The 14,922-nt window shown below is 40.2% G+C and overlaps 1 protein-coding gene across 1 annotated transcript in view; it reads right to left on the bottom strand.

Annotated features, from left to right (window-relative positions):
- EXOC4 (exocyst complex component 4) overlaps positions 1 to 14,922 on the bottom strand; it is an 803,152-nt gene that overhangs the window by 66,446 nt on the left and 721,784 nt on the right. Inside the window, exon 15 of the mRNA XM_070369027.1 lies at positions 3,227 to 3,368. Coding sequence (XP_070225128.1) covers positions 3,227 to 3,368 — 142 coding nt within the window. The remainder of the gene's footprint in view (positions 1 to 3,226; positions 3,369 to 14,922) is intronic.

The raw sequence follows: 14,922 nt of genomic DNA, 5'->3' as shown, positions 1-14,922 counted from the left end.
CTTTTTCACTCTCCACTTTCACCTTCATCAAGAGGCTTTTGAGTTCCTCTTCACTTTCTGCCATAAGGGTGGTGTCATCTGCATATCTGAGGTTATTGATATTTCTCCCGGCAATCTTGATTCCAGCTTGTGTTTCTTCCAGTCCAGCGTTTCTCACGATATACTCTGCATAGAAGTTAAATAAACCGGGTGACAATATACAGCCTTGACGTACTCCTTTTCCTATTGAGAACCAGTCTGTTGTTCCATGTCCAGTTCCAACTGTTGCTTCCTGACCTGCATACAAAATTCTCAAGAGGCAGATCAGGTGGTCTGGTATTCCCATCTCTTTCAGAATTTTCCACAGTTTATTGTGATCCACACAGTCAAAGGCTTTGGCATAGTCAATAAAGCAGAAATAGATGTTTTTCTGGAACTCTCTTGCTTTTTCCATGATCCAGCAGATGTTGGCAATTTGATCTCTGGTTCCTCTGCCTTTTCTAAAATCAGCTTGAACATCAGGAAGTTCACGGTTCACATATTGCTGAAGCCTGGCTTGGAGAATTTTGAGCATTACTTTACTAGCGTGTGAGATGAGACATTACTTTGCCAATAAAGGTTCGTCTAGTCAAGGCTATGGTTTTTCCTGTGGTCATGTATGGATGTGAGAGTTGGACTGTGAAGAAGGCTGAGCACAGAAGAATTGATGCTTTTGAACTGTGGTGTTGGAGAAGACTCTTGAGAGTCCCTTGGACTGCAAGGAGATACAACCAGTCCATTCTAAAGGAGATCAGCTTTACCCTTCCTTTCAGTCCTCTCATCCTCTTGTTCACTGAGTTATAGTCATACTGGGATCTTCTCTGTTCTTCAAATCTGCCACCTCAGGATCTTGTGAGTGCCCCTCCCTCTGCCCGAAACTCTTTTCCATAAGGTCTTTGTACAGATGACTCCTTCTTAGTACCTTGTCACAATTTCCCTGACCACTTTATATAAAACATAAAATTACCTAACCCCGCTCTCTAGTAAACCTCAGCCATTCTCTGCACTGTCCAGTATGATAATGCTAGCTACACATGGCTACTGTGCAGCTGAAATGAGACTAGTCCAAATTTTGATGTGCTATAAGATATCATAGATTTCAAAGGTGTAGGATGAAAAATGTAAACTATCTCATTAATAATTTGTATGTGAATTCCAAATTAAAATGATAATATTTTGGACATACTGGGTTGGATAAAATATGATACATTAAGATCATGTGTTTCTATTTTTTTAAAGGTAACTATTAGAATATTTAAATTATTTGTGTGGTCTTGTCTAGTCACAGCTATGGTTTTTCCAGTAGTCGTGTATGGATGTGAGAGTTGGATTATAAAGAAAGCTGAGTGCCAAATAATTGATGCTTTTGAACTGTGGTGTTGGAGAAGACTCTTGAGAGTCCCTTGGACTGCAAGGAGATCCAACCAGTCCATTCTGAAGGAGATCAGTCCTGGGTGTTCATTGGAAGGACTGATGTTAAAGCTGAAACTCCAATACTTTGGCCACCTGATGCAAAGAACTGACTCATTTGAAAAGACCCTGATACTGGGAAAGATTGAAGGGGACGACAGAGGATGAGATAGTTGGATGGCATCACTAACTCAATGGACATGAGTTTGGGTAAACTCCAGGAGTTGGTGATGGACAGGGAGTCCTGGCGTGCTGCGGTCCATGGGGTTGCAAAGAGTTGTACACGACTGAGTGACTGAACTGAACTGATGTGGTTCATATGTGTAGCTTACTTTATATTTCTATTTGATAGCACCATTTAATTCCATTCTGCTATTGTTTTTGTTTTTTTTTTAGTTACACTAATCTGAAATTTTCCTTTGTATTTATTCATTGGCTGTTTACCCAATAAGAATGTAGCTCTATGAGAGCAGAGACCTTGAGTGTTGTTTTCATTGCTGTTACCCAATTCTTAGAACACTCAATAAATATTTAATTGAATGAATAAATAAGTGATTGGAGACTTCCTAGTCTTTTCTTCCTACCATTTCCATAGGTGTAATACTAGAGTCTCGACAGATAATAAACTAATCATAGTATTCTACACTTCAGGGGAGGAAACAAGAGCCCAGCAATATCACATCTTAGAAACTATTTTCTTGAATTATGATTGAACTTAATTCCTTCAATTGGGTTTTAAGTTCTTAAAGGAAGATATCATAGATCTTTCATCTGTACACTCCTTTCTTGATTAACAGAATACCATAATAAAAATACTGATGGCAATAAAGTCACCATAGTTGAAAAGCTACCATATAGTGAGCACTTACTCTGTGGCAGGCATTGAACTTTTTATTTCATTTAAAAAGTCCCTACAGATGGTGATTGCAGCCATGAAATTAAAAGACACTTACTCCTTGGAAGGAAAGTTATGACCAACCTAGACAGCATATTCAAAAGCAGAGACATTACTTTGCCAACAAAGGTCCGTCTAGTCAAGGCTATGGTTTTTCCAGTGGTCATGTATGGATGTAGGAGTTGGACTGTGAAGAAAGCTGAGTGCCAAAGAATTGATGCTTTTGAACTGTGGTGTTGGAGAAGACTCTCAAGAGTCCTTGGACTGCAAGGAGATCCAACCAGTCCATCCTAAAGGAGATCAGTCCTGGGTGTTCATTGGAAGGACTGATGCTGAGGCTGAAACTCCAATACTTTGGCCACCTCATGTGAAGAGTTGACTCATTGGAAAAAGACCCTGATGCTGGGAGGGATTGGGGGCAGGAGGAGAAGGGGACAACAGAGGATGAGATGGCTGGATGGCACCACCAACTTGATGGACGTGAGTTTGAGTGAACTCCAGGAGCTGGTGATGGACAGGGAGGCCTGGTGTGCTGCGATTCATGGGGTCGCAAAGAGTCGGACACGACTGAGCGACTGAACTGAACTGAAGTTAGAAATTATTGTCTTTATTTTTAAAAGGAGGAAACTGAATTAGTCAAGTTAATTAAGTTACTTAAGATAGCCTATCCAACCCATATAGATATTCTGATCCACAGCATTTCTGATGTCATGGGCCATGCAAACTCCAAACCACCATATTCACAATACATCATGTACTTAAAAACTAACAGTGACTGAATAACACTAAATATCACTTTTAGTATCAAAAAAAGAACAACATCCATAATAAGAACAAAAATGGATGATGACATGACCCACAGTGCATTTAAATCACGAAGTCTTGTACTTGAAGAAGTTATACCTGACTTCCAGGTGTAGGACCAGCAAGCAGCGGTCAGCCATATCCTGGAAAGACTTGGCAAGTTCGCTCAGAGTCTGCATAATCTGCTCTGACACTGGAGGGAGATCAACGTTCACAGGGTTATCTTGAGCAGGAGACAGATCTGCAGAAAGAGGTGAGGACAAAACACCCATCGTTTCATTAGACGCCTACAGAGAGATTTTGAAATGACATACGATTTTGTTGTTCATCATGTTGTTTTTATCAATTTGGCTAATGCTAGCGTTGGCAGCCTCAGACATTCAAGACGTGATAGACTATTTCTGTATTTGATTAAACATAGAAGCCCAGAGGATTGTCTTGCATCAATTCACAGAATGATAGAAACAGAAACTCAGATTTGGAAGTGAATTTAGTCATCTGGCCCAACCATGTGGTCTATGCTTGTGTTATTTGTACATCTGCAAGTGGCTGTTCAGCTCCTGGTTGCACACCCAGGAGCATTTGGTTGCATACAAATGTTTGTGACAGGAAGGGTAGCTAGGCTAGGTGTGTGTACTCAGTTGTGTTTGACTCTCTTGGACTGTAGCCCGCTGGGCTCCTCTGTCCATGGAATTTTCCAAGAGAGAATACTGCAGTGGGTTTCCATTTCCATTTCCCAATCCAGTGATCAAACTTAGGGATCAAGATGCTTCTCCTGAATCTTCTGTGCTGGCAGACAGATTCTTTACCCTGTGCCACCTGGGAAGCCCTTGTGAAAGGAAACTCAATACCTTTTGTGACAACCTATTCCATCTAAGAAAGACATGACCATCTTATGTCAATCTGTATCTGTTGTCATTGACTTCTAATCATGGACTCTGGTTCTACCAACTTAACAATCATTCTTACAAGTGTCAGTATTTCAAATACTAAAAATCTCTCTTCTGTCTTCCTTGAGCTCTTCTCTTTTTTGGGCTAAATATTCCCAGATTTTCAACTATTCTTCAAATAATACAACTGAGCCATTTTATAATTCTCATAGTTCACCAACAAAAACATTCCAATTGTCTATTTCCCTTGAAATGGGGGACTCAGAACCAAACATAATAAATACTACAGAGTGGTCTGACCTGTCTAGAGAGAATGATCAACTCTCAAGTTCTAGAAGCCATGCTCCTTGTGTGAAGCCTAAAATCTCCTAGGGTGGGGGGCCAGAAGTAGTGTGCTGCGTTTTCCTTTAACTCATATCGAGCTTACTTACATCAGCTAAAATTCATAAAAAGGTCTTTCTGGAAAATTTGATAAACCTAACTTCTCTCACTCTCCCAAGTAACTGATAAAACATTTAACAGCATTTGGTATTTTTCATCAGCAAACTACTAAACAAAAATGTGAGCTGTTATTTCCTTATGTCTAGACTTCTGTCGTGTAAACAGTTCCCCACAGTTTCTCAAACATCACCAATAATAATTTGGCAATTTCATTCAAAAGTTCTTTGAGTTCTCTAGAGCCTCAAAAGCTGGCCTTGAGTCCAGGTTCTGTTACTTACTTACTTACTGTGACCAAGAGCTAAGGACTTAAATTCTGTCCCCCTCAGTTTCTTCTGTAAAAGGGGCATCTGTACCTACAGAATGTTGTTGGGAACTTTGAATAGTTTCCAGTTGTTGGGAGTATTGAATGGGTTAATGTAGATAAAATATTAATACTTAGGACAATAGCACAGAAAACTTACTCAATATTAATATAAATAATAAACACAAGAAACATTAATTTTAATATTAAGAATTATCCTGTAGCATGTGGTTTCCCCAGACTAAGAGTTCTAAGCTTAATTATGGCAACAAGGTACTTAAAAGATAAAGCCATCCACCTTGAGGTTCAATTTCCATTGATCAGTATCTTCTGTTTTTCCATGTGAAAACTCTCTTCCTCAGAGGATGAAACCTTTGGAAGAAGAGCTCCCTGGCCTTAGGGGACACGGGATTTGGCGAGGCACGCTGACTAACTTGGAAGGTGTCTGCCTTGCGGAGCAGGGCGTCAACACCTGTCGTGGAAGGCGTACCTGCAGTTGTGTGCTTGAGTGCTGCATCTGCTTCTAGACTCAGCCAAGCATGGAGACGAGCCCAGAGAGACAGTCAAGACTTAAAAGGCTAAGTTCTCCTTTGTGGAGGCAGATTTCAATAAGTTAAAATATGGAAAACACACAAAAAAAGAATTCTGTTTAAGGGAACAGATGTGTAAGGAGGAAGGAAATACAGTTTTGGAGATTTAAAATTATTACCAGTGTTGGCATTATCTGAGATGTGCACTGACTTGGTCTGCAGGACTGGAAGTAGACACTGCTTTTCCTCTCTAATGGTATCGTCTTTCAAGTTGTTTGATACAAGGTAAGATCACTGTCTTCATAACGTTTTCTTTTGGGAGATTGGGTAAAAACAACTATAAGCAACAGTGTTCTAATATTTCAAGGCAATTAGGGCTTTTGAATCCTTAAATCCCCCTGTTGTGTGACACTGTGCCAGGAAGAGCAAAGCATATATCAATTAAAAAAATTTAAAAAAAAAGGAGGAAATCAGACCCTAAGGAAATTGGGCTCATAGTCTAAACACACACACGTGTGTGTGCTCAGCTGTGTCTAACGCTGCAACTCCATGGATTATAGCCCACCAGGCTCTGCTGTCCATGGGATTTTTCAGGCAAAAATACTGGAGTGCATTGCCATTTCCTACTCCAGGGGATCTTCCTGACTCAGGGATCGAACCAGGATCTCTGTGTCTCCTGAATTGGCAGGTGGATTCTTTACCAATTGCACCACCTAGGAATCCCTGTTCAAAGTCTAAGGTCCAAGGCTATACTAATCGTCCAACCTACAAAAGGCATTTTGGACAAATTTCACCAAGGTAAAAAATCTCCCTTTCTTCTTACAGAAATATGTAATTTCATCATGTGTAGTAGTTGACTACTTTCAAACTCTACAAATGTTAAAAAAAAAAAAAAAAAACATCCAAGTAGAGTAAGTTAACAGCCAGATAAGCAGTCTTGGTAAAACTTGCAATGAATGAGGTAGAAGTAGTTTATAACAGCAGCACACTTTATATTTTGCTAAACTGTAATCTACAGCAAAAATAACATTCTAGTAAAGCAACATGAAAAATGATGCCCAGGGCTCCACTGAAAAGCTGGTTTGAGAATTCAGCTCACTCAAACATATGAAGTTTTTTTTAACAAAAAGGAATATATTGAGCAAAGAGATGCTGAGGATGGAAAAGAAAACATGAAACAATTAACTACCTCTTAACTGTCAAATGGAAATCTACCAAAAAAAGCAAAGCTGACAGAATCTCCTTGGGAGATTACAGTCAAGATAGAGATTACTTGATGCGTGCACACACACACACACACACACACATGCATGTACACCTTTAGAGGCTCACGTCTGTATATTTATGTTGGGGATTACTCTTCTCATTGACAGAGTCCACATATATTGGCCTTCAACAATATCCATACTTGATTATTTTATTAAGATATCCTAAAAGATGATGCTGTTAAAGTACTACACTAAATATGCCAGGAAATTTGGAAAACTCAGCAGTGGCCACAGGACTGGAAAAGGTCAGTTTTCATTCTAATCCCAAAGAATGGCAGTGCCAAAGAATGTTCAAACTACCACACAATTGCACTCATTTCACATGTCAGCAAAGAAATGCTCAAAATCCTCCAAGCTAGGCTAAAACAGCACATGAACCGAGAACTTCCAGATGTATGAGCTGGATTTAGAAAAGGCAGAGGAACCAGAGAACAAATTTCCAACATCGACTGGATCACTGAAAAAGCAAGAGAATTCCAAAAAAACACCTACTTCTGCTTCATTGACTGCGCTCAAGTCTTTCACTGTGTGGTTCACAACAAACTGGAAAGTTCTGAAAGAGATGGGAATACCAGACTACCTAACCTGCCTCTTCAGAAACCTGTATGCAGATCAAGAAGCAACAGTTAGAACCATACACAGAACAACGGGCTGGTTCCAAACTGGGAAAGGAGTACATCAAGGCTATATATTGTCACTGCGCTTATTTAACTTATATGCAGAGTACATCATGAGAAATGGGAGGCTGGATGAATCACAAGCTGGAATCAAGATTCCTGGGAGAAATATCAATAACCTCAGATATGTAGATGACACCACCCTTATGGCAGAAAGTGAAGAGGAACTAAAGAGCCTGTTGATGAAGGTCAAAGAGGTCAATGCTGAAAACTCAACATTCAGAAAACCAAGATCATGGCATCAAGTCCCATCACTTCATGGCAAATAGATGGGGAAAACAATGGAAACATTGATAGACTATTTTCTTGGGCTCCAAAATCACTGCAGATGGTGACTGCAGTCATGAAATTAAAAGACGCTTGCTTCTTGGAAGAAAAGCTATGACCAACCTAGACAGTGTAATAAAAAGCAGAGACATTACTTTGCTGACAAAGGTCCGTATCTAGTCAAAGCTATGGTTTTTCCAGTAGTCATGTATGGATGTGAGGGGTGGACCATAAAGAAGGCTGAGTGTCGAAGAATAGATACTTTCCAACTGTGGAGTTGGAGAAGACTGTTGAAATCCCTTGGACTGCAAGGAGATCAAACCAGTCCATCCTAAAGGATGAATATTCATTGGAAGGACTGATGTGCTGAGGCCTAAGCTGCAATACTTTGGCCACTAGATGTAAAGAGCCAACTCATTGGAAAAGACTCTGATGCTGGGAAAGTTTGAAGGCAGAGGAGAAGGGGATGACAGAGGACCAAATAGTTGGCTGGCATCACTGACTCAATGGACATGAGTTTGAGCAAGCTCCAGGAGACGGTGAAGGACAGGGAAGCTTGGCATGCTGCAGTCCATGGGGTCACAAAGTGTAGGACAGAACTGAGTGACTGAACAACAACAACAATTTTATTAAGATATGCACTTTGAGCTGTTTTTCTAATACATCAGATCATTTAAAACATCCTTGTTCCTCTTACAACCATTGCATAAAAGCAGGCATCTTTGAGATTCCTAAGTATTTGTGGCTACATGACTGTGGCTTTCTGTACTAAATTGATCGGTTTATATGAGGAAGCTAAACCTTGGTCTTTGGGAGAGCTACTGCTTGCTAGGTGAATGAACAGATGTTGCCAGTTCTCTCTTGCTCGTTCCTCAGTAGACTCTGAGAAGCTGAATGTCTTCATTCCCAGTCTTGCTTGTGGCTGGTGGTGGCCATTTGCCACTGTCTGGCCAATGACCCTCTCGGCTGATTCTTAACTAACTCTAGGCTAATTCTATGACACATTTTTTTTGGCAGGAAAACCAAAGTACAGATGGCTGCCACTAGAATTTTCTGGATTTTACCCCCCCCCGCCCCCAAAAGTCTTCATTATCACCTGGCAATCTTTCAGTAGTGCTTGGCCATCTCCTTTCCCTTTCTAAACAACTTTCCCAAATCCATGCTGCTCTCCCCAGGCCTTTTGTCCTTCTTACTGTTAACTCCTCTCTTGAGGACCTCAGATTCTTACTGACATCTCAAAAGAACTATCAACATTTGCTTTCTCCATAGTCATGTCTTCTATTAACTCTTCCATGTGCCATGATTTGACTTCTGCCTTCACATCTTTATTAGGTAATTATTCTGATAATAGTTGCCTATGGTATCCTAATTGCCAAATCCACTAGGTGCTATTCAGTGCTACCCACAGAAAGGCTCTCTGCTATATTCCATAGGACTGGCCACTTCCTTCTTGAATTCTGTTTTCTTTTGGCTAGGATGGCACCAAAATTCTCTGGCTGTCCTTTCACCTCTCTGCCATTACCTTAATAATTTCCTTCACTGGATCCTCTTTAGCACACCCATAAATGCTGGGGTTCCCAGGGATTTTTTTCTCTACTGGTCTCCCTTGCTTGTCATTCTGTATGGTTCTCTTTGAGTGAGCGCATCAATTTTCATGGTTTTCACTATTATCTAGGGCTTCCAAGGGGAGAAGGTGATGGCACCCCACTCCAGTACTCTTGCCTGGAAAATCCCATGGATGGAGGAGCCTGGTAGGCTGCAGTCTATGGGGTCGCTGAGGGTCGGACACGACTGAGTGACCTCACTTTCACTTTTCACTTTCATGCATTGGGGAAGGAAATGGCAACCCACTCCAGTGTTCTTGCCTGGAGAATCCCAGGGACGGGGGAGCCTGGTGGGCTGCTGTCTATGGGGTCGCACAGAGTCGGACACGACTGAAGCGACTTAGCAGCAGCAGCAGCAGCAGGGCTTCCAAGATGGTGCTAGTGGTAAAGAATCCATCTGCCAATGTAGGAGATGTTAAGAGATGTGGATTTGATCCCTGGGTCTGGAAGATCTAGGAACTGCTGACTCCTAAACTTTATTTGATCAACTGTTACCAAGCTATCTTTATCTGTAGATCCCACAAGCCTCTCAAATGCAGTATGTTCAAACTAAACTCTTCAGCATCTGCTCTTTATCCTGAATTCCTTTTCTATCAGTGGTATATAAATCTAGGAATCTCAGCTGCAAACATGAGAGTAATCTTTGAATGTCTCCTTTCCTTTCCCTCACTCTCCTCAGCAAAGATTAATTTCTGCCAACTTTATTCCCTAAATGTTTCCCTAATATATTGTCCTTTTTATGTATCTGCTCACTTCCTTGCCGAAGCCTTCATCTCTTCCCTGGATTACTGTAACAGTCTCCTGACTGATGTCTTTGCCTCATGCCTGGCTCTACTTTACATCATTACTCCATATTTAACTAATTAAATACGAGTTAGATCAATGGACTTATTTATCTAAGATACAAAATTTGACTATGTTATTAAGAATTACTTGTAAAGACATCAGTGTTTTCCATTGCTTATATGATGAAGCTTCTTAGAAAGGCTTTCCATGATTTTTGTTTTCTGCCCAACACTTCAGTTTTTCTCCATCTTTCACCACTTTCTCCTTTCTCTCAAATGTCTCCCTTCCCTAGCTCGGGCCCTCTGACTTGCTACCCTTTTAAAGCAAATTCCCTAAACATATCAGGGTGGTTAATGATTCTGTATCTTTGACGGCTCTTATTCCTCTTTCTGAAATATTTATGATTCCTGGCAGGGTCACTGGTTCCTCTGCTTATGTTTTTCACACAGTTCTATTAGCTATCATATGCTGCTTATCATCTGTATATCAGTATGTATGCCTACCAGATCATTAACTCCTTCTAGTAAGGGATTTTATACACACACGCCCCTATTTTCAGGGCCAGCAAAATAATAGGGGGCATTACAGGAGCTCAGTTCCTGATTTTTCAAACAGAACAAATGTTTTAATTGACCAATATAACATGACAAATAATTCACATAATAACAGATTGATAAAGATCAGGCAGGAGATGAAATGACTTGGCATTTACAACTAACTTTCACTTTAGTTTCTTGAGTGTATCCAAGGGACAAAGTAAAGACAGGGAAGTCATTTATTATAGCTAGTTTCCTGGGCTGTCAAGGAATCTTGCATATGTATAGTATAAACCAATTCTGGTCAATCCCTACAGTCAAAGCACTTTAAAACAACAACAACAACAAAAAAACTGCATTGCCTTCAGAAGTCACCTTGATTTCATGAGTCCACCTTCCTACAGCCGGGACTTGAGGGTCTGTATTTCCTATGGACATACAATCCCTAGCATATCAAATACTCAGCATCTCTCAAGGAAAGACATACACTAACTGTCATGGAGAAGCAATCAGTCTAGGGCATTAGGATGTCTCAAGTGGTTCCACATCCTAATATTAACCAGACTGAAATCTGTTTAGGTCTTAAAATTAGTCAAAATTGAACTCATTCAGACCCAGAAGAGCATCTGTTTTCAAGGATGCAGCTGCTACACTTTCAATGGCAACTTACTGTGACTTCTTTAATTGTCTCATGTGAGCATGTCCTTGTGCATCTGCAATATTATCTCAAATTGTTACCATATTAGCTTAGACTAGTATCAGCTGTCATGAAAGTGATAAATTGAACAGGGGAAGATGGTTACAGCAGGAAAAGGAAGGTTAACTGTGAATTCAAACTTTTTAGAAGACAGAAAAAGACGATGAAAAATGATCTCATGAGATGTCTCACTGGAAAACAGTTTAGAAGATCAAATTTTGGCATAATTGTTATTTCTGACCCCTCTTTCTATTCGTACAGATACCACAAAATGATCTCTGCTTGAACATGGAATAAAATTATTTAATTTTCAATCTTCAGTTTTCCTATTTAGAAAATTGTAATAGGACCTTCCTAACTCCTGGTGCAACGTATTATTAGATTTTGTAAATAATTTTGAGATGCTGTCATCTGGCACACACTGTAAAAAAATAAAATTAAGGATGCTGATCAGCCTGTGACATTAAGAACTCCTGGGACTTACAGAGTTAACAGGGGCTGCAACAGGAGACCCCCATCTAACCTATTTTTTTCTCCTTAAATACCTGTGGGATATACTAATACTACTGTCAAGCCCAGTGCTACAGTAGGATTTAAAAATGTCTTACACTGTAATACCCCAGGTCCAAGTTGAACTTCTAATGCCAGCGAGCTCTATCCTCAGCTTTCTTAATGTCTCTATATCACTATCCCTATTTTTCATTCCCTTAAATTATTTGCAACACATGCATGCTAACCTTCCTCCATCCCAGTGCTCTGTACACAGTAGGAACTTTTAAAGTATTCTTAAATATATTGCTTCCCTATTTATGAAATCTACAGGCTTTTGGGATGGACAGATGATCTTCATATGCTAAAGGGTCTACTGTCTTATTAGCATCTATGTTGTATTTTCTTAGCATAGGGATGTCCTTCCTCCTTAACCAAGTCAGTTACTCCAAGCTAACATTTCATGGTGACTCTTTTGAACATTCTTTCTCTTTCTTGAAACCTATTTTAATACCTAGCTTCTCTTTGTCAATAGTCCTAGCTTTAACCCCTATTATTAAGTCATACAGTCACTTTCCCCCATCCTCTAACAACTCAAGTTTTAAGTTCTTTTCGATGTAAGAATGGGCCTTATCTAAGAAACATGTTTGCTAGGCTCTCTCTGTTTTACTTCCTAAAGCAATGGTTCTCCTGTCCCGAAACAACAACTACCTCTTTCAGCCCTGATACCTTTAGAAATTTGGGGTTTAAACTAGCAAAGTCAATTGACACTGAAAAGCAAAATAAGCTGATGCAAACTGCTCCTTGACCTAAAAAAATTATGATTGCGAAGTATGGGGACACTTTGTGTATGAGTCAGATCAGACTCTGTATGCACACGTATACATGTGTGTATAACCCGCTTTGGAAATACAGCCTACTCTATGAGACATCACACTCAACCAAGGAATCCTTTTGTATCTCACAGCCATGCAAAAAAAATGCTAAGCCTTTTCACTGCTGCTTCTGGAAGGGAGCTCTCTTTTGTCTACCCTTTTGGGGGAAGAAGGGCAAATAAAGAGACTTTTTAAAACTGGAACGGGGAAAAGTGAAAAAATTCATTATCAGGAAGGAAAAAGAACTTAAGAATGGGGGACGTGCAGGATGAGGGGAAGGTGTTTTACTTATATTTGTTTTTCTGGGTGTAACCTCCTAATTGATAATAAGTTCATGATCAAAAGAATGCTTCCAGGGAGTACAGGAGGCAGGGACCTACTTTCTTTTCTGTGGTACTGCTTTTTTTTTATTTTTAAAATTTTTATTTAATTGACGGATAATTGCTTTACAGAATTGTGTTGGTTTCTGCCAAACATCAACATGAGTCAGCCATAGTGGTGGTGGTTGGTGGTTTAGTCTCTAAGTCATGTCCAACTCTTGTGACACCATGGACTATAGCCCGCCAGGCTCCCCTGTCCATGGGGTTCTCCAGGCAAGAATACTGGAGTGGGTTGCCATTTCCTTCTCCAGGGCATCTTCCTGACCCAGGGATTGAACCGGGTCTCCTGCACTGCCGGCAGTTTCTTTACTGACTGAGCTACCAGGGAAGCCCAAGTATACATATGTCCCCTCCCTCTTGAACCTCCCTCCCCATCCGACCCTTCTAGGTGGTTACAGAGCCCTGATGTGAGTTCCCTGCGTCATACAGCAAATTCCCATTGGCTATCTATTTTACATATTGCAATGTAGGCTCCCACATTACTCTTTCCATACAGCCCCCCTCTGATTCCTTCCCTTGCCGCTGTGTCCGTAAGTCTGTTCTCTATGTCCGTGTCTCCATTGCTGCCCTGCAAATAATTTCAGTCGTGGTACTGTTTGCTATTTAATGATCCTGTGTTACATCTTTTCTCACTATTAATCATAAGACAGTGGGCAACATAAATTCTTAGTGTTTTTTGGAAACTCTCCCTCTCACTTCCCTCTCTCTCCTCTGAAATGCTGTACAGTCCCCTAACTATAGACAGTAACTCTTTGGGGCTGAAAAAATATGCCTGTCCCACTCACTGCCAACCCAATGTCCCAGATGTTCAATAACACTTCTTTGGGAACGTATTATGATAAGGCAAAACCCAAACCAAACCAAAACCCAAACCAAAAGAACCCAAGGACCAGATTTATAAGAACCTGTACTTTTGCCATTAGCAACGACTTGGATGGACCTAGAGATTCTCATTCTAGGTGAAGTGACTCAAAGACAAATATGACATCACCTGTATGTGGGATCTGAAAATATTACACAAATGAACTCATTTATGAAACAGAAAGAGACTCACAGACACGGAAAACAAACTTATGGTTACCAAAGGGGAAATGGGGGCAGGGATGAGTAGGAATCTGGGATTAATAGACACACACTATTCTATATAAAATAGGTCAATACGTCCTGTTGTATAGCACAGGGAACATAGTCAGTATCTTATAATCAACTATAATAGAAAAGAATCTGAAAAAGAATATACTCACACACATACACACGCACGTGTATGTATGTATGACTGAAACAGTCTGCTGCACACCAGAAACTAACACAACATTGTAGACTGACTATATTTTAATTAAAAAAAAACAACACCACGCATTTAATTTTAAGGATGATGCTCAACAGTAATTTTATCTCAATGAAAACAAACTCTTTTCTACTGCTTCCAAAAGGAGTAAAATTTATTCTTTCACTTTTTATCACCTCTAGAAGACATTTCTCAACAATCCTAAACCTTGTTTTCCTCATCTCTTCAGCTTGGAGAGCTGCTGTGAGGATCAAATGGGGAATGTGGTCCCTGACACAGGGCCTGCGGCGGAGCTAGGGATCACCCTCTGAGCTCCAGTAACTCTTGGCGTCCTCCTTCCAGCCTCGACACTTCCATCTCGGGCTGCATTTGCCTACAGAATGCCTAGTGGATTGTGAGATCTATGACAACAGAGGCAATAACTTATTTATCCTGGCATCTCTCAGAGCCTATAGCTCTTCTTTACATTCAGCAATAATGCCTATTGAATTTAATCTTCAAGTGAAGGACCAAAGAATTTCATAAACTTTTTTTCCCATTATATTAACATCTGCACAATGACATTAACCTAATGTCTTCCAAACAGTTCATTGGCCTGTGACGTTATTCTCTTTCAGGGTAAGAAATTGAAGCTCTGGAAAGCCTATGAGTGTTTGAAATTGCAAAATTATGCCAAATACTGACCTATATAGGGAAAAGAAAGGAGACTGGTGTAAGACCCATTGTGAAGAGCAAATCAAAAATAAGAACCAAGGTACAAAAAAAA

The sequence above is a fragment of the Bos mutus genome, chromosome 4 (genome assembly GCF_027580195.1).
Source record: "Bos mutus isolate GX-2022 chromosome 4, NWIPB_WYAK_1.1, whole genome shotgun sequence".
Taxonomy (NCBI): domain Eukaryota; kingdom Metazoa; phylum Chordata; class Mammalia; order Artiodactyla; family Bovidae; genus Bos; species Bos mutus.
This window is presented reverse-complemented; position numbering and strand designations above follow the sequence as displayed.